The sequence below is a fragment of the Dermacentor variabilis genome, chromosome 8, assembly GCF_050947875.1.
Source record: "Dermacentor variabilis isolate Ectoservices chromosome 8, ASM5094787v1, whole genome shotgun sequence".
Lineage (NCBI taxonomy): Eukaryota > Metazoa > Arthropoda > Arachnida > Ixodida > Ixodidae > Dermacentor > Dermacentor variabilis.
In genome coordinates this window covers 64,630,803-64,651,192 of record NC_134575.1, presented here as the reverse complement: position 1 = coordinate 64,651,192, position 20,390 = coordinate 64,630,803, and the positions used below count along the sequence as shown (strand labels likewise).

Sequence of the window (20,390 nt, the reverse complement as noted above, 5' to 3'; positions counted from 1 at the left end):
ATTTCCGATAAGTCTCGCAAGATGCCGTATCGCCACGTTGTGTCATACGCCTTTTCCATATCGAGAAATATCGAGAGGAAGAACTGTTTATGTATAAATGCGTCCCGGATATTTGTTTCACTACGTACAAGATGGTCGGTTGTGGAGCGCCCTTCTCGGAAGCCACACTGATAGGGATCAAGCATTTTGTTCTGTTCAAGGAAATGGATCAGTCGCCGATTTATCATTTTTTCAAATACCTTACACATGCAACTTGTGAGGGCTATCGGGCGGTAGCTTGCCACTGATGAAGGATCTTTGCCTTGTTTTAGAACAGGGATCACAATGGCTTCTTTCCATGCGGTCGGAAGGTACCCTGCGTCCCAGATAGTGTTGAAAAGTGTAAGTAGTGTCACTTGCGTGTCATTGTGTAAGTTTTTGAGCATTTCGTACATGATTCTATCAGATCCTGGTGCGGAGCTATTGCATGCACTCAAGGCAGCTCTCAATTCAGCAATACTGAAAGGACGGTTGTAAGGCTCATTCTCTCGGCTTTTTCTTGTTAAAGGCTTAAGTTCTTCTATTTCTTTATATATGAGAAAAGATTGCGGATAATTGTTTGAACTTGACACGCTCTGAAAGTGCTCCGCAAGTGAGTCTGCCTGTTCTTGCAGTGTATCGCCTTGTGTATTTACCAGGGGGAGTGAATATGTTTGTCGCCCTCTAATTCTATTTACCCTGTTCCAGACTTTGGCCTCGTCTGTAAACGAGTTAATGCTCGATAAATACTTTTGCCAGCTTTCTCTTCTGGCCAGTCGGCGGGTTCTCCTGCCTTGGGATTTTACTTGCTTAAAGTTGACTAGATTCTCTGCAGTGGGAGAAGCGCGCAGCAACCCCCACGCTTTGTTTTGTTTCTTACGAGCGATCCTGCAGTCTTCGTTCCACCACGGGACCCGCCGTTTACATGCCAAGCCATGTGCTTCTGATATGCATTTAGATGTCATGTCTATAATGAAGGCTGTGAGATACTGCACAGCAGCATCAATTCCTAAATAAGACATGTCATTTCATGAGATATTAGTTAAGTTTCGGAACTTCTCCCAGTCGGCTGTATCGATCTTCCACCTAGGAGCCTGTGGTAGACATTCTTTTTCTTTATGTGTTTTTAGCAGTATGGGGAAGTGGTCGCTTCCGTAAGGATTCTTGGTGACCTCCCATTCGAGTTCAGACAGCATACAAGGGGAAACTAGGCTGAGGTCAATTGAAGAACATGTTCTGTTTGCGAGAGAGTAATATGTGGGTGTCTTCTTATTCAGCAGACACGCACTGGACGAAAAAAGGAACTGTTCAACGAGGCGACCTCGCGCATCGATACGAGAGTCTCCCCACAGGCTGTTGTGCGCATTGAAATCCCCAAGCACAACGTAAGGTTCTGGCAATTCATCTATGAAGGACTGAAATTCATGTTTAGTTAATTTGTAATGGGGGGGTATGTAGAGCGAGCAGACGGTGATAAGTTTGTTGAGGAGAACAGCACGAACCGCCACTGCCTCAAGGGGCGTTTGTAGCTGCAAACGTTGACACGCTATGCCTTTCTGAATAACAATGGCAACACCGCCCGATGATGCGAGAGCATCATCGCGATCTCTGCGAAACGTAACATACTGTAGCAGGAAATTTGTGTGTTTAGATTTTAAGTGTGTTTCCTGTAGACACAGCACTTTTGGATTGTGTTTGTGGATGAGTTCCTGCACGTCATCAAGGTTTCTAAGAAGGCCTCTGACGTTCCATTGAATTATTTGTGTATCCATATTGGCAATAAGTGCTGTGTGTACAGAAACAGAAGTAGTGATTATGGAAATTACAGAGATTAAATTACAGAGCCCTTTCGAGGCCCTGTAACGGGAGTTCTGCCCTTTCTGGAGCGTTCGAGGGAGCCTCGCCGCTCCTTAGGCGCTTGATGCGCCTTCAGGATAGGTGTAGTGTCCATTGCCTCTTGTGAGGCGGCGGACACGTGCTCTTCCGAGCGAGAAGTCACCAGGGAGAGTCCCGCCTTGGAGGGCAAGACCCCTGCGCCCACCAGCCCGGAGGTCGATGGGGCTCCCTGGGGGATTTGGCTGCGCCGGCTGTTGCCAGCGCTGGATGGGACCTGGGAGGTTGAGGCAGCCTCGGCTGTGCCCACCTTCGGGGTCGATGGTCCCTTCTCCTCGGTTGGCGGAGCAGCGCTAGCTGCAACCGCCGCGGGGGCAGACGGCGTAACTGGCGACTCACTGACTGTGGGTCGGACAGCCGCCGGAAGCCTTTGTGTCGCTGCCCCCTGACGCGTCACATCGGCAAAGCTTTTCTTGGGCAGGTATGAAACCCGCCTGCGTGCCTCTTTGAAAGATATGTTTTGTTTAACCTTGATTGTAACTATTTCTTTTTCTTTTTTCCATGATGGACAGGACCGCGAGTACGCGGCATGTTCCCCATCACAGTTCACGCAGTGGAGAGAGTTCTCACAAGCTTCAGAGGTGTGTTCGTGGGCACTGCATTTCGCACAGGTTTGACGGCCTCGGCAGCTCTGCGAGCTGTGGCCGAAACGTTGGCATTTGAAGCATCTCAGGGGGTTTGGCACATATGGCCTAACACGAAGCTTGATGTACCCGGCCTCTACAGACTCGGGCAGATTACTTGAGCCGAAAGTCAATATAAGGTGTTTTGTGTTGATTTCTTTGCTGTCACGCCTGATCTTAATTCTTTTGACATTGATAACATTCTGGTCACTGAAGCCCTCCAAGAGTTCATCCTCAGTGAGCTCCAGCAAGTCATCGTCCGAGACAACACCGCGGCTGGTGTTCATCGTACGGTGCGGGGTTGCAATTACTTGGGTTTCCCCAAACGACACTAGTTTTGTCAATTTCTCATATTGTTTCTGATCGCGGAGCTCCAAGAGAAGATCACCGCTTGTCATCCTCGACGCCTTATAACCTGGACCAAAGACTTCAGTCAATGTCTTAGAAACAAGGAATGGTGAGATAGTTCGCACTGGTTTAGCTGGTTTTTCAGAGTGGATCACGTGAAAACGAGGGAAGGATTCTTTTTGCCGACCAAAAAACTGGAATACATCATCGGTGCGCCCTCTTTTCTGAGGGCGATCAGGAAGCGGAGGGAAAGAGGTTGCCATAAAGGGATTGAATTTTCGGCAATAACGCCAGCCACCCACCGGGGAGTCCTACAAGGGGACGCTACAGGGACTGTAAGAACAGGTCCTGCAAACGCCAGCTGTACGTTATCACTATAACCAAATATGAGATAACCTAGGTTGGTTATTCACACAAGGTTAACCCTTGCTGCCTGGAAAATTGGAAGTGAGAGGAAGATAGGAGAAGACAGGAAAGATGGAAAGTAAGAAAAAGACGAAGGTTGGAGGGAGAGCGAGAGACAGGAAAAGGCAACTACCGATTTCCCCCGGGTGGGTCAGTCCGGGGGTGCCGTCTACGTGAAGCAGAGGCCAAAGAGGTGTGTTGCCTCCACCGGGGGGCCTTAAAGGCACTAACACCAGGCATCGGCTCAACCTCCAGGATCCCCCTTTCCCCGGACACGGCTAAGCCGCGCACGGCTACACGCGGGAGGGTCCAAGCCTCATGTGCTCGGGTACGTGGTGTCGCAACACACCAAACGCCTGCTTACGCAGACGCCCCTGCGGGGGTGCCCTGCAGAGGCTCACCGCGCAGGAGCCGCTTATCGCAGCTCTTTACACGCTGTTAACTGTTCAAAGATTTTTCTTGGCGCCTGGGCTTCTCACACAGTGGAGGCCCCTACACCAGCTTCGTCTTAGCGCCTTTATCTGAAGGTTCACTTGAACTAGTGACTACAAGGAAGATTTGGAATCTGGCGGTGGCCTAATGGATGACATTTCTGAATGTTTATAACCGAAATGTTGAACTTGCTTTCACCGTTGTTCACCCATCTTTTTATGTCATCATCATCCCTCAACATACCTTTATGACCCCATTCTCCCTCCCCTTGTGCAAAATAACATGTCAGAGTGCGATGGCTCAAGCCGGCCTCTCTGCTTTCTGTCAAATGACTTCTCGCTTTTTCTCTCGTTAAGAGTGCCGCAAATTTCGTTGCAGGCGCGTATTTGAAGTCCGCGTTAGACGGAGCCGCGTGTAATTAGTAAACCGTCCCAGAAGTTCAAGCGCATTGCTAAAGCTTGATTTTGTAGTCGAAACATTTTGTAGGTTGTTGTTGTTGTTGTTGTAGCCTGTGGCACGTGTGGCTCCTACCCACGATGGGGGATTGGCCAAGAAATGGGTGGATTATACCAAAATAATATAGTCTTCATCATTGCCACCATTTGTAAACATTCTTCGTTTTTTCCTTCCTTTTGTGATCTCGCGAAAGTTAAATATATTCGATTACCAGAAATAAGAACGCAAAATCATGCTGCATTCGCTTTCACTTTGCATTGTACGTGGGAAAAAATTGTTTCGAAATAAATTTTAATTCGCAGCTCTCCTTTTTATCCCAAAGTGAAAAAGTAATATGAGGCATAAATTGAGCTAAGCATCAAAAACCATAAACGTGGGGCGAGCATACTTTAGAAACAGCCTAATATTTAAATCTTATCTTTGATATTTCAATGACTCAGCGACTATTCTTACAGTCCACCGAAAATATCTTTGTACAAATAATGCTAATACGAGCTTACCTTCTTATCTAAAAGTGAAGAGGTAACATCCAGTGTAGCTTCAGCTAAGCAACAAAAAGCGTAAACAAGGTGCAAGCAAACTTTAAAAAGCACTGAGTGTTTAAGTATTACCTTTGATATTACATTTAACACGCAGCAGCAGTTCTTATAGTTCACAGAACACATCTTTGCACCAATATTGTTCCCGAGCTGTAGAACTCTAAATCTCAACTGCAGCCATATCGGTACGAATAAATCGCTCAGGCAATCCTGTGTTTGCGTCTTGGCGAGCAGTCGCTACAGTTCTAGGATAACATCGCGAAACCCAACGCTGACAGAATAGAGATCGCCCCTCCTTTTGTTGAGTAATTAGAGTTTTATTACTTTTAAAAAGTGGGATTCGAAAGATTTGAGCAACGGATAAATTTAGTGGAATCAAAGTAGGTTCTATGTTATAAAAGAAAAAAAAACAAGATTTTTTTCTGTTTTGTGACGTACGTCTGCTGCTGCCAAAGTAACTCCCACGGTCTTTTAGTGATGCCCAGTAAGTCAGAACTAGCTCACGATGTCGAAGCCCTCCGGCAAGAGACCACAGGAATGCGTGAAAGTTTGCGCATGATCAACCAGTTTTATGAAAAATCTGGGGGAAATTTGACACTGTGAGTGCAGAGAACAATACGCTCACAAATGAAAACCAAATGCTGGTTAGAAGTGTAGCGGACCTGTCGAAACAATGTCGAGATCAAGGGTGTGCCGTGCACATAGGGTGAGAACTGGGTCGCGATTTTGCAAAAAAACAGGTGACAAGATCTCACATAGACACTGTTGACCGCGTCTCTGCGAGGAATGATAAACATAAAATAGCACGCTTCTGTTCCCGCTCTAAAAAGGGGGAATTCGTAAGTAGAGCCCGCGGGGTGTCTACCAACGGGAAAACCGGCAACTCTCAGATATCTTTATAAGTCCGGAAATACTCAGGGAAATTGTGCTTCTATAAGGGAAAATCAGCTGTAAGTTTATTGAAAGGGAACGAAGTAACAGAGAGAAATCATAACTAATCGTCGTTAATGCCGGCTGAAGGAGCTGCCAGGGTATATATAGTCAACGACCGGTTTTCCGGACTTCCGATAATTTGGACTGCTTTGCGGCACCACCAGGTACACCACAGAGCCTATGTAAGAGAACGTCTGAAATTTCGGATGCAAGAATGTTTCGCCGTCGGGTTTTCTGGACTTTTTGCAGTGACCGCAGGTGCGAAACGACATTAATCAAAGCCACCACCAGCTTCACCATTTAGATGACCTCGCCACCTCGAACCGGCGCTCTCGCACGCAGGTCCGCTGGCAGCCGTAGCCACTACCGCAACAAGGCCAGACCTACCTACTTAGACGTTCGTCGTTAAACTTCTTGCCGTTCCGTGCCATGTTCTTCATTGAAAGAATTTGCCGCTGTCAGCAATGGCACCGACTCCACCTTTGTGGTCCTCGCGATTGACTTCTAAGCTCGGAAAGCACGGCGCGTTGTATAACGACGGTTCCCAAAAGTTAGTTTTGCTTCACAACAGCCTCATGAGGCGGTGCAGCATATGCGAACGTATTGTGGTGAAGCATAACAAGCGTGGGAAGAGGCAATTTTCATGGAAAACAGTTTGTGCTTTTTTATTATGCAAGCGTGCACCCGTCATCTTCTGTTGCAGCATGAGCACTGATACGCTTAATAAGTCCTCAGTGCTTTTCTATGTCCCTGCTGCAAGTTTAGCCTTTAAGGGCGCTAAAAGAAATGCACTCATTTTTTCCGACTGCCTTATATTTTTTTAACTTTTCGAGGCCCATAGGGAGAGATCAAATTACTAAGAGGATGCTTCAAATGGTTCGTGGGGCGAACGTGCGGTGGAATCAGTACGAGCACAGAAAGTACCGACGCATTAAGAAATGAACGCAAAAGGAAGCGTGTCGCCACTTCTTTGAAGCTCCAGCTAAAGAAAACTAAGTGTTCACTGATGCCGAGATGCAAGTGTCCCTAATATAAACCAACATAATCTCTTTAGATCAATGAAACGCAACTCTGAGGCGTTGTGCGCAGGCTAAGAATGTGTCAGGAGAGTTGACGTTACCATCTGTTGAGAGAGAACCTCATTGTGATAAAGTTTTCTGTCTCACTCCAGTCAACTTGCTATCAGTTGATAGAAATAGCTCATCTCCGAAAATATTTCTTTCTGTGTGCATCTCCTTTTAATTCATATTTGGGTACGTTCGACAATGGCTTTTACCTCTTTCGAAAACATTCTTTTTTGCTGTGCATGTTACTGAACCTTTCCTTGTATTTTATTTTTCAATAAAATGAACACTACTCCTTACTGTTCTAACTAGATTAAGTTGTTTTGTTTTATTCTTTTTAAATCGTTACTAAGGAGTGACACCATAGGGCGACAGTGTCAGCCCGTCTTGGCATAACAGAAAGTTCTGTGTCACAGACACAATTTCGGAAAGCCACTGAGGGAAAACTGAGGGAATTTAGAAGTGTAAATTTCGTAGACAACCTCAGCCCGGAAAACACGACTAAACACTACTACTCTCGGCCTCCCCCCGCCTGCAGCAACCAAAGTCTTTATTAACGATCACTTACCGCAACGTAGCAAACGTGTGGTTGCTCAAGCCCTCTAACTAAAAGGACAGCACAACTGGAAATTCCTATGGACGGACAACTGCCGCAAAATATCACGAAAGACAGAAAGGACCTGCGTGTACGTCATTTGTAGAACATGGGACATTTCGCTAATCGCCTCGTAGGTGTCCAGAACTTCTTTTGATATCTAATCAAATTAGTATTCCAGTCAATGTATTATTCGTGAGAAGAACTAAAGCGTTTGCGAAATAACAACAGGCTTACCCATAAATCCCTGATAAACTTTACCATACGTAGTCTCTCAAGGAACTATGATAACATGAAAGATTTCTAATCTAAATAACCCTTTCACTATTATTTGCCTCACATAAATATGGCTGACAAGCGCTGATAGTAATTAATATGGTATTCCCGGATACACAATGGATGTATGTGGCCGTCAGCATTTTCGGTATTGTGGTTCAGCGATTCTTGTACTAGACAACCAGCCATATCCTTGTCGCCATGATCTGGGTTTCTCTCGCCATTGCAGTGAATCTGTATTTTTCGAATTTGATAATGTTTTTCAGCTAACACTACAAATACAATTATTGGATTAGTATATCGTTCCCCATCGTCTTGTTCCGTTAGTTATTGTTCCCAACTAGGTGCTATCTTCAACGTAATTGCAAACGAAAACAAAAATGTCGTCACCCCGGTGACAATAACGTAGATAATACTAACCACTTTGATAGTCATTCCTCCAATTACGCCAACTGCTATGCAGGACATGGCCTAGATTCATTACTAACCGTACCCACAAGATGTCAGCCGTCCGGATCTCACTGATGAATAGACCATGTATTATCAGACTTACACCAAGAGCAATGTGCTCGCGTAGTCACTACTGCCGGTATGAACCACTATCTTTTATTCGTTCTAAAAGAATATATCAAATCATCGTACCACGGAAACACAAAGATAGCTAACCATCACACCACTATGTTCAATAATCAAATTGAAGAATTCACCTGGAACACGATTCCTTCCATGAAAGACCCAATCCTGCTTTTCCAACTATTTAATAACAAGGTTAGAAGCGCGCAATCAGAGTCAACGACACTAACAGAGGATACTCCCTGATTCTCAGCCCCTGGAAGCCCTAGGATAACAGGATTCCTCTTAAAAAGTATAACGAAACGTGACAAATTTCATATAAAAATTAAACGCGAAACCTTTGATGTAATATTAAAGTCGCGGTACATTACTCATCTTATTACACTTACCAGACCCTTTAAAGAAGCGAAGCGCTGCTACTTTGAGAAAGTGAGCGTTAAACGCAAAAATAAAACCCGCAAAACCAGGGATACCATTAGGTCCTTTCTTCACCTGTTCGCCAAACCGCACTCTGAACAAACTTAATGCGGGAACAAGGGTAGTAACGCAAGCCACTGATATAGCAAATGAATTCAATGCTTTTTCCTGTCCTACACATGATCATTCACCAGACAGTATAGCAGAGCCCGTACTCAGGCATACCCTTCATTATTTTTACTTGTACCTTACGCCACCCAAAGAAGTGTCGGATTGAATCGCTATTTTACGGACTTCAGGTCCCGACTTTGATGATTTTTAACCCTCCAAAATCAAGTTAATATCATCTCATATCGCCGACGCACTTGCGCACATTATTAAGTGACGTTCAGAACACGCGTTTTTCCCGTCGAATTAAAACACGGTAAAATAACTCCTATATTAAAAAAGGGACAAAGAACTAATTTCAAACTACCACCCAATCAGCATGCTAACCTTTATAGTAAAGTTACTGAGAAACTATTTGTAAACCTCTTACCAAACTACTTACACCAATTTAATCTTGACTCGCTTGAGCAGCACGGGTGTCGTAAAGGTTATTCGACTGAAATAGCTATAACACGATCCACTGACAAAATAAAACATGCCCTTGACAATGGCTGTATCGTTGGCTCACTTTTGGTTGGCTTCCATAAAGCATTTGAAACCATCTGTCATAACATACTTTCGTACAAGTTAGAAGCTGTGGACATTCGTGCACCACCTCTTTCGCTCACCCGCAGTTATATAACAGAACACAAGTGGTAGATTTCGGTAGTTCACTTTCACGTACAAAATCAGTCACTAGGGGTGTCCCACAAGGCTTGCTCTTAGGCCTGTTACTTTACCTCATGTACATAATTGACGTTCCTCAATGTTTTGCCAGTACTTCATCTATACTATATGTAGACCACACCACCATATTTACTAATAGCAAATGCATGAATACTGTGATAAACCGGCTAAATTTGGCCTCAACAAGTTACCTGCCTGATCCAGAAATAATAAAGTTCAGATTAATCCTTCGAAAACACAGTTCGTGGTTTTCATTACTCATATATGTGTCAGCGCGCCCGCCCGAAAGCTCATCTTACAAACTGATGTTCTTTCAATTGCACGTGAAGTTGTGTGCCTTGGCGTCAAACTTGACCATAGCCTTAAATTTAGCTTACATGCTGACATGATCTAAAAAAATGCTTTTGGAATAAGAGTGCTTATTTTACCGCACTCGCATTTCGCACAAAACATGAGAACTTCACTTTTATTCGCATTTAGACATTGCCACTTAGAATACTGTATATCGGTGTGGGAAAACACATATTCCACGCTCCATATCATATCTACATTTAAATAATCAAGCCTTGAGGGTAATTACTTTTTCTACTTACATGTCACATGCAGCACTTATTCTGTCTTCTTTAAATATACTACCATTACGCTATATGCTCCAGCTCAATTTGGTCTTACTGATATACCGCACACTAAACCACAATAATTTAGATACATTTAATATATCTACTCTTAACAACACTAACAATACAAGATTTTCCTCCAGCAACAATTATTGCTCTCTGGAATAAACACTAATTATGGAAGGTTTACTGTCCTTTTTTACGGCCAATAGATAGTGGAATAAACTACCACTCCATAGTAAGCCTGCCGCACAAACTTAACATTCAGGAGAAATACGAAGAAGCATTTACTAACGACAGTACTGGCTACCGACTCATTACTATGAACACATATTGTATACTAATTTATTTTACAATTTTGAATGCTTGTGTATTTGCCTAATGTATTGCTTTTATTCTCTATCTCCTATTGCCTCTTTAACTTTTTCTTAGAAATTTTAAGTTTTTAGTTTCTTCTGTACTTGACTAGGATATATGTCACTTGTACTTTGAATATTATAGGCATACTTCTGTTTCCAATTATCTGCTACATAAACCTCGTGTTCTTTGATATATGCCATTCCTATTTTTCCCTAACTTGTCAATTACTACATTTATATTTACTGATACGCCGTATCTATTTGATTTCCTTGTGTGTGACTTGAACTTCAATTATTGCAAGTGCCTTTCCCTGTATTTGATTATCTGCTTCATTAGCTTACTGCAATGTGATGTCTGTCACTGTTATGTTGCCATAGTGTATTAATTACTATATTCGTAAATTGCTAATAAAATATACGCTTGACAGTGTTTGTAACTTCGGGACTTCCTCCTGTACTAATGATGAATGATGATGAAATCAGCACTAGCTTTTTTGCATGAAAATTGTCATTGTTGCCCTTTAAGAAAAAGATTACTGTATTATTCTCTAAATGATATAAGTTCATCGCGTACAAAAATTTCGTGGCAAGCAACACTGAAGTATATACAATATATAAGTAATGCAATGGCGATATATATACATATATAGTAAAATTATACTCACCCTAGACCGACCATCGTGCCATGAGTGCTGTTGTCTCGGAAACAAATCCATTTCACGCACTGCTTTATCTCATACATTGCCTCGCCATCTTTATATTCTCCTCCTCTGAAGTGGCACTTGCCTTTAATGAAGAAGAAATAATATATAATCGGACCTTCTTCGAAGCTGGTAATAGAACAATATAGTAGAGTGCGATATATTCGGTTACTCGAAATGAATGGTTCAGTCCTAGCCTCACCAGGCGAATGAAGTACGGAAGAAACTCATTACAACGACGGTTGGTCTCACAGCCTGAACGCCAGCAGAGACCCGTTCTTTCTGTTTTTTTTTTCTAAAGGCTTCAAATCTCATATATATATATATATATATATATATATATATATATATATATATATATATATATATATATATATATATATATATATATATATATATATATATAAACGAGAAGAAAGGGGGTTTAACCGATGGGCGAGATTTTTATTAGTCATATCAGATTTTATTAGCCAACAAACACTGACACCAAGGACAACAGGGGAAATTACTTGTGCTTAATAAATGAAATAAAGAAACGATAACTTAATGGAAATTAAAGTGGGTGAAAAAACAACTTGCCGCAGGTGGGAACCGAACCTACAACCTTCGCATTTCGCGTGCGATGCTCCACCAATTGAACTACCGTGGCGCCGTTTTCCCATCCACTTTCTTGGGTATTTATGTGTCCTAGTAGAACCCTGAGAGTGTTAGCCAGCGCCACCACACTCGTTGTCCTTGGTGTCAGTGTTTGTTGACTTCTTAAGGCATGACCATATATAAATAAATATATATATATATATATATATATATATATATATGTGTGTGTGTGTGTGTGTGTGTGTGTGTGTGTGTGTGTGTGTGTGTGTGTAAGAGAGAGAGAGACAGGCCATACTAATGCTCACAGCCCACATCTTCATATATTCATAGTGAAAATATATAAACCGGGTGTTTCACCAAACACTTTCAAAAATATTGACACGTGTGCTTATCTTTATCGGCCGACCACGTTTGGCCGCTTAACAACTGTAATCGCACAGCGAGGGACGCGCCTGCATGTATCAGACGTTTCTGGAAAGTTATCGATGCTTCTACCCGGCTGTCTGTTGTCGCCGAACCTTGTGTTATCTAATTTCATCGCGTGACTCGAATGTTGTAGAACTTTGTGGAAGGCACGCGGGTCCGAACGATTAGTCTGGAACATTCGACGACTGCTCTATAAAAGCCGACGCGCTTGACCCGCAGATCAGATTTTCGACGATCGCCGAGCGTGTTCGCCGCTATCGTTGTGCTATAAGTGTAGCCTGTTTTGTGGGCACAGGTTCGCCCAATAAAAGTTTGTTTGGTCGTTCACAGTATTGCTTACTGTGTTATTCAACGTCACCACCACGTGACAATATAACTTACCAGTGGCAAGCACAATTCAAGTCCATGGGCCGGTCTACCGGAAGAGGCGGACATCAATTGTACAAAAAATTCAAATGCATAATCGTTGAATTAAGAAAAAAATAGTAAATAAATGTTAAATATGTAGCTTTTGGCACATATTGCAATTTAAAAATTCCACCCCGTAAGTTTGCAAGGCGGATCCACTTGGAAAGAATTCTCGAGATGACACCAATTAAGAGATCCTAATTTCCCAACTCTGAGGACAAATCCATTGGCGTTCCATTTAATTTCTTGCTTCATTGCATAAAACAACGTTTTGTTAAGAAACTAAGTGGAACGACAGTGCATTTTTACCGGAAGTTTGACGGCGCATATCTCGTAAGCGGTATCATCCACACAATTATTTTCAAGCGGAAATGCCTTGCGCTCTCACCCGCTAGAATTTGGAAATTGCGATATGTGCTTAAGGTTATTATTTCAAAATCGGATTAGTGAGCTTTTATAATGATTCTATTATGCATTTTCTTGTGCATGTTGTGTCCGCCTCTTCGAGTAGACCAGCTCATGGACTAGAAATGTGTTGTCTGCCGCAGGCTTTTTTTTTTTAAATTTGAAAATGTTTGGTCAAATACCTTGTATACCATGTTTGATATTCGCTGTGTCCATTAGTTTTGCTTGTCAACCTATGTCTTTCTCTTTCGCATTTCTGAGCTCAAACTGCCCTCACAATGTTATTCCGGGCATTGAATATCCAATACTGCCTTCTCCAAAATCAAGAACTGGGCAGACAGGTGGAATAGCACGCTGTGGTATAAAGGTTATAAACAGGGATAAGATGTCCCAGGAAGGCAGGCCAGCGTTTCGATAGGAGGGCCTATCTTCGTCAAAGGTCGCCTCGGCATTCTCGGCAAGATAGTTTTGACGGGTTAATAGAGTGACGTCACGTGCGGGTGTTGTCGGTGGCGGCTGGCTGTAAAGGGAGAGATTTCCAAGATAATGAGCGCTGTCGCCTGGTGTTTCTAAGCGTCGTTGCTAAGACGAGGGGACAAGAGCGGGGGAAAGGGAAGGGGGTGAGAGTAAAGATAAAAACGAAAAGGAGGAGAAAAAAAGACACCACGAGGGAGAATAAGAAATGAAATAGGAAGGCATGGGATGGTGTTGGGGAAGCGAGAGGCCCAGGAGCATTTGTGGGTGTCGTTGGCGGCATGTTGTTGTGGCTTTAAAAGAGCCGGCCTGGCGGTCAGTGCACGAGTGACAAAAAGCGCCCCAAATACATCAGTTCAAAGAATGACTTGAGTAGCGTAGAAGCAATCCATCGGGTAATTTTGAAGGAATTAAGATGGCGACACGGAATATGGGGTGCAATGCATTGGGTAGCTGGAAGGCCGCGGCATCGTCTTCCAGGCGACGTTAGCCCCAGTAGCTCAACGTAATTGTCGTTACAGGGGTATGCAGAAGTTGCGAAACCCTGTGTGGCTGAAGCGCCGAAAAAGGTGTCCTGGCTTCCGGGACATTGGAATGTGTTGGTGTGGGTGTCTCAAAAAATATATTAAAAAGACAAAAAAGCAAAAAGGGGGGGGACTGAAACCGAAATAACAAAAAGGAGGGTGGCTTGAGTAAAAGGGTGCAGGGGCACCCTTTTACTCAAGCCACCCTCCTCAAGCCAATACCAAAGTATTGGTATTCAACGCAAATGCGATGCAGTCGCGTGGCTTGGCCTTTAAAGATGTCTTGCTTGCAATGTCTGGGATGGTGGCTTGTATATTATCGGCACTGTTGTTTGTCGAAACGTTTCCTATACAGCGTTGTGCTTAGTATCCTATAGCCAATGTATATTGCTGTGTCCAGAATGTTTATACGCTTCGTTGAAGATTCTGATGTGAATTTTATTGTTGGGTGAAAAAAATGTAGAAATAGTACATATTTTTCCGTTCTGTCATTACCATGTCGCTATATTATGTATACTATAAAAACTAGGGAGGGCATTGCAGGAGTGAAGCGACGCATTTGCTTTTCAAAGCGTTGTTTTAATCTCGCAAATGTCGAGTGGAGTGAAATGCATTGTTCACTCTGTCACCAAGGAGAGAGTGTCACCAAGGAGAGAGTGTCACCAAGGAGAGTTTGTATGCAGACGACACTGTTCTACTTTGTGCGCTAGACTCCTTGGACAAAACCTTTCAAGTGGCTAATAATGAACTTCGGAGTGTTAACCAGTGGTTCGCGTCAAATAAGCTAACTCTGAATATCAAGAAAACTAAATATATTCTCTTTACTTCTTCGTGGAAAGCACCACTAAAAGACTGTCATTCGCTTTCTCTAAACCATAATATCCTTGAGCGGGTGAGTTCAATTCTATATTTGGGTGTCACACTAGACGAGCATCTTCATTGGAAGCCTCACATTGCATTGCTGTGTAAAAAGTTGAGCAAGGCTTGTTTTATGCTGTATAAATGCCGTTATTACTTCGACACTGCCACACTGAGAACAATTTACTTTAGCATATTCCATAGCCATCTATCCTACTGTATTGCATCTTGGGGTAATACGTACGTTTCATACGTTGAACCTATCATACTTCTTCAAAAAAGGGCCTTGCGATTTATGACTTTTTCGGACTACAATTCTAAATCAATGCCGCTGTTTCAAAGTTTAAATATACTGCCTTTTAATTTATTACTGAATCTTAAAACTATATTGCATACTCATAACAGCATAACCACTAACTGTCCTTTGAGCGTATCACATTTTTTACATTCCAGAAGCAATACACGCAGCGCACTTAAGGGAAATTTTCTCTTGCCAAAAATGCATAATGTATATGGAAGGCGAAGGTTAAGCAACACTGGAGCACTCCTATGGAACAGCTTACCAACAGAAGTGAAACAAGCAAAATGTTTTTCACTATCAGTGAAAACCCATTATCACTCACTACTATTATCTGCATAGTTTTCATCTGGATTGCGTACACATGTTTACCCTTTTCACTTGCAGTATATAATTTACTAAATACAAATTCCTTTCTGTCGGTTTCTCGTGGCTAATACACGTACCCTGCCCTGTGTTCTAATTGAATGTTTATGTATATATGACTTACTTATACTTCTTCGTATTGATGGTAAGATTGTGAATTAATAACTAGCATGGATCCCAACTAGCCTTGAGCTAGGGATCCAGATGTCCTGTACAACATTTCCTGTGTACTTTCCATTTTGAATAAACTTCAATTAAAAAAAAAATGTACTTTTCACTCTGCCCTTCTGAGAGAGAGTCGAATGCCCGTTCTAGTCTTGCGACAATACAGAACAAAACGTAGCATAATCTTCTGCTTCAACAGTACGAGGCGGGCCCCGAACATGGTGATGTATCACTCACGCACGCTGAGCAAAGAACACACCGTTGTGCTTCTAAGAGAACAAGCAGCCACAGTTAAAAGGAACGCCAAGGGAGCGCTCTTCTTTTTCACTCGGAGTCGCTCCACCGCACACGCGCTCAACATCGCGGAACAGCACAGCACCGCAGAAAAGTGATCCGTCCAGCGAGCAGCAACGAAGACCATCCAAGGGAGATCGTGTGTCAGCTATCTCGCGTCCCCGCCAAAATACGACAGTCGTTCGCCCTTCGTTGGATATAACAAATCCTCCACGGTAAGTGAATTCTGAATGAGGTGCACATTATGTGTATATGACATGATATCGCCAGGAAGTCGTCGCGGCGCTTATCCGACACGATTGACAACGGACTAGGCAAGCGCGCCGTGTCGCGATGTCAATCGAAAAAGCCCGATTACTGCATGTAATTTTATCACTTGCCGCTATCTGTAAGAGCTTTGAAAATCGCCAACGCATCCAGAACCATGGTATGTTCAGCAAGACCTGAGGCGAGAGGACGCTTAAAATGGTTTGTTGGCCAGCCCCTCATTCTGAGCCTATGCGGAGCGTGCTTACAGTGCATTTTGTGTGTTTCATTTTATTCAGTTTGGCAGTCTACTGTGTACACAACGCTGTTGAAATAAGGAGTCACATAACAGTAGGTGTCATTTTGCTGGCGGCATGCTTTCGTTAGAAATTAGCCGCGCGCTTGACGGTGTCTCGCCCATGCGCAATCTCCGACCACTGAAGTTACGTGCAGCACCAGTGCTAATTGGAAGCTTTGCCGCAGGCATTCAGCTGCATGCTGCTATAGGCTAATTGGGCGCGTTTTCTCGAACTTACTGAAATCGCATAAGGAATTAATGTGTTATACTGAATAAAATGTAAACCCTATATAAGTGATCTTTCGCGCGGCAGGAACAAGCGATTCGATGGAGATGGCTGTCGCGTTCGCTCGCCGCCTACAAGTCGTGCTCCGTGCGAGCGACGATTTTGACTAACGTCTCAGCGGTGTTGCCGGTACGAGGGCTGCGAATACGCGTTGAAACTAGCGTGACGCGTGCTTTAGTAATTTAACTTCGTATATTGTACTTTAAAAAGTAGCATAAATATTTTTTGGAGGTTTTTCAGTAGGCTCTTATCGATGCACGTATAAAAATTCAATTGTTTGCTCGTTCCGCGCGATAATCGGTAGTTTTTGAGCGATTTACATCCAGTTCCTGCTTCACGCTATTGGCTAGTCGCTCATAGCACCTCCGGGCGACGAGAAACGAATTCTACATTTCCAGAACTGAGCGATCTGTTCAAGCGACGGCGCGCTATGTCGCTCAAGTCGTCGCTCGTCGCCGTCGCACACTAAATCGCTGTCATGGTGTTTAGCCCTAAGAATGAACTGTTTTTGCTCCTGTATTCAAATGGTATGGTTATATGTCTGATTTTATGTCTCCCATTACGGTTTTCGAGCACGGTGAGCATCTGAAAGGGTGCATATGTCGACGAACTCATTGTATTGTCAAGCAGCTAGTTATACATCGGCATTGAATATAACGGCTGCTGTGTGGAATTACAATTTCAGAGGTGTTTTGCATGCACCTATTGTTTTGGACATGCCTGTGCGTTTGCTAATATGAGTTGGCGTTTCAGAGTTATGTCATATGCGCAGCTAAATTACCTTTCCTCTGGGGGTTACAAGCGTAATGTGTGCATCTTGCTACTGCATGGCAGATCAAAATGTGTTCACTACTTTATTATTTTTACGGAAAAATGAAGAAAGAGAGAGGAAGAAGGTCAGAGACGCTGGCTGCTGCGTGTTGTTGTAGGTCAGCCTTTTTAATTATGCTGACTCATCCTATATATATATATATATATATATATATATATATATATATACAGGCGGCAACGACGCGGGATGAACGTCGTTGCCGCCTCGGATGTCAGCGTCGACAGCTGCATCGCTGTCACCTACGGTTGTGGTTGTGCAACCCAAGGATCCTAGAACTTTGTGCGGGACTGATGACGCTGACATCCAAAAGTGGGTGGCTATATAGGAACGCGTGAGTGGAATCAACAGATGGGACCCTATGCTTATGCTAGCTAACCTGTTGTTCTACGTAAGATGCACGGCAAAACTGTGGTACGAAAACCACGAAGAGGAGCTAACCAGCTAGGACAAATGCAAAGAGAAGTTGACAGAGTTGTTTGGCAAACCAGCCGGCCGTAACATTGCCGCAAAGCAGGAACTGGCCCCTGGTGCCCAATCCCCCACGGAGTCCTATGTCTCGTACATCCAGGACGTGCTGGCACTTTGTCGTAAGGCATATCACGACATGACAAGCTGAGTAGGCCGGGCGCCTGCTTAAGAGCACTGCTGATGACGCCTTTAATTTGCTCTTGTGCAAAAGCTGCTCTACAGTTGATGCTATCATTAAAGAGTGCCGACAATTCGAGCAGGCCAAAAGCACACGCGTCTTCAACCATTCGCCAGACTCGTCGACGTGTGAAGATCAACCGGCGCAGCAGCATGCATCGCTATCATAGGACGTGGTGCGAATCGTTCGACGCGAACTTGATGCCATGGCGCCCGCAGCTTTCTGTTCGTGTAGCCGTGGTGCGACCACTATTTCCGTTCCTCTCGTGCAAGCCATCGTTCGCGAGGAGCCTGGAAACATTGGTTTAAATTCTGTATATTCTGTCGCCAATCCCAGAGCTAACGAACACTCTTCTACTATTTTTGCTCCACCCCGACGCTTCTCTCCACGTTATCGCAACCCGACTGAGTGGGGAACTGTGGACGTCTAGCCGATGTGTTTCGCCTGTCACCGCATTGGTCATGTCGCCCGATACAGTCGCAACTCGTGGGCCTCAACACCTCGCAACGCGACCAAGCTGATTGCATTTTGATGCAAATTCCTGAAATGTTTCGCCCACCGCGGAGTCTAATAGTGCTGAAAACTCTACTAGGAACACCTGGTACAGCCGCTCACCATCGCGGCGTGGACACCAGTCTCGTTAACCACAAACACATCGTCCATCTTCCCGTTCGCCGCAGCCACGTCGCCTTTCGTCTCCTGTGTCGTTTGGCCGCACACTTTCGGAAAACTAAGAAATGCAGCCCTCGGACGTGGCGCTGCATTGCCTACTACCTCAGCAAATCCTCTGCCTGTGCCCTCAAGGAGAAGCGTAATAGACGTTAAAATCGACGGCGTACCTGTCCAAGCACTTGTCGACAGTGGAGCCCACAGGTCTCTGATGAGTGCTAGCCTATGTAGACGTTTAAAGAATGTCCTCCCCCACCTCCAGCAGCTGCCCGATTTTATCCTATACAAACACCATTCCTTTGTATATTGTGTAGGATCATGCCTGGCGCCCCCACTAAGTGATATTTATCTAGCTCATCATGATTGCAATATTCAAGGTCACCTAGACACGTCTCCTGTTGTCAAAGTGTGCAGCTTTGTGGACGACTTACTGGTATTTATTGATTGCACTGATCACGCTTTTGAGCCTGCTGATTCGGGAGTCTTGGACATCTTTAAGGAAGAGATGCAGCCTCTATAACTAATACATGAGGTACCCATTGATGATTCTTTGCGCTTTCTATATCTCAGGCTGTGCCTTGCAAACAAAAAGGTGTGCTAATCCTTCGAACCGAGAAGTAAGAAGTCACTCTTGCCCTTTAACTCTGCACACACACACACAAAGCTCGTTCAACGAGGTATTAAAAGTGTTGGCTCGTTAACAGCCTCAATAAATCTTGCTCACACGAGATGCAAGATAGTCTTGCTGCACAGGTTGATGGCCTTTCTAGGGTTGGCTACTCTTTGGCCTTAATTTCAGCTATAGCGGAACAACTTCTGAAGCGCACAAAACGTGATGAGCGCGCTCAGCCAAGGAATCAGCCGTTGAAAGACACAGAACAGGTTTGCAGTGCTACCGTATGTGCATGATGTCTCCCATAGGCTAAATAAGAATGGGCAACCTGCAGGAATGACAGTCCTTTTCTCAGCACCTGAAAAGCTGGCAAGGCTCTTTAAGCGCGTAAACACGCCTAAATTGCGCCAGAGTTGTAGCTCTGTCGGGCACAGAAAACGTGTTGCAATGTGTGCAATGAATGTGGTTTACCGAATTCCCCTGTTTTGAGGCAGTAACTTTGTTGCACAGACAGGCAGGTGCCTAAACGATCGTTTAAGAGAGCACAATAACAATATCCATAGCACTGTTCAAGGCCCCACTTGGGCATCCATTGCTGGGACTGCGGCTGCGTGCCCCTCTTTGAAGACACGGAAGCTTTAGCGAGGCACACGTCATCCCGGAAATTAGAGAAGCATATTTCACCAGAAAACTGGGTAGTGTGTGCGTTAGTGACCCTCTTAGTGACCCCTCTATCGTGCTGATCCCTAGTGAAATCTTGTATCTCAACAGATAGAAATTGTAATGTTTTTTTTTTCAAGTGACCATGTTCTTAGTACAATCACTTGCTGTTGGACAGCCCTTGTTACTCATTGTCTGCGCATGCCCGCTTTCGTACGTATACACATGATGTGGCAACGCAA

At 44.0% G+C, this 20,390-nt stretch overlaps 1 protein-coding gene across 2 annotated transcripts in view; it reads right to left on the bottom strand.

Moving 5' to 3' along the window:
- The window catches only part of LOC142591064 (uncharacterized), a 41,191-nt gene that overhangs the window by 4,430 nt on the left and 16,371 nt on the right, over positions 1–20,390 (bottom strand). Inside the window, exons 2-3 of one of the 2 annotated variants that reach the window (XM_075703431.1) lie at positions 11,048–11,168; positions 206–355 (exon numbers count right to left, since the gene is read on the bottom strand). In XM_075703431.1, coding sequence (XP_075559546.1) covers positions 241–355; positions 11,048–11,168 — 236 coding nt within the window. In that variant the 3' untranslated portion in view covers positions 206–240. Of the gene's footprint in view, positions 1–205; positions 356–11,047; positions 11,169–20,390 lie in introns of those variants that run through there. The other variant, XM_075703432.1, reaches the window with a different exon arrangement.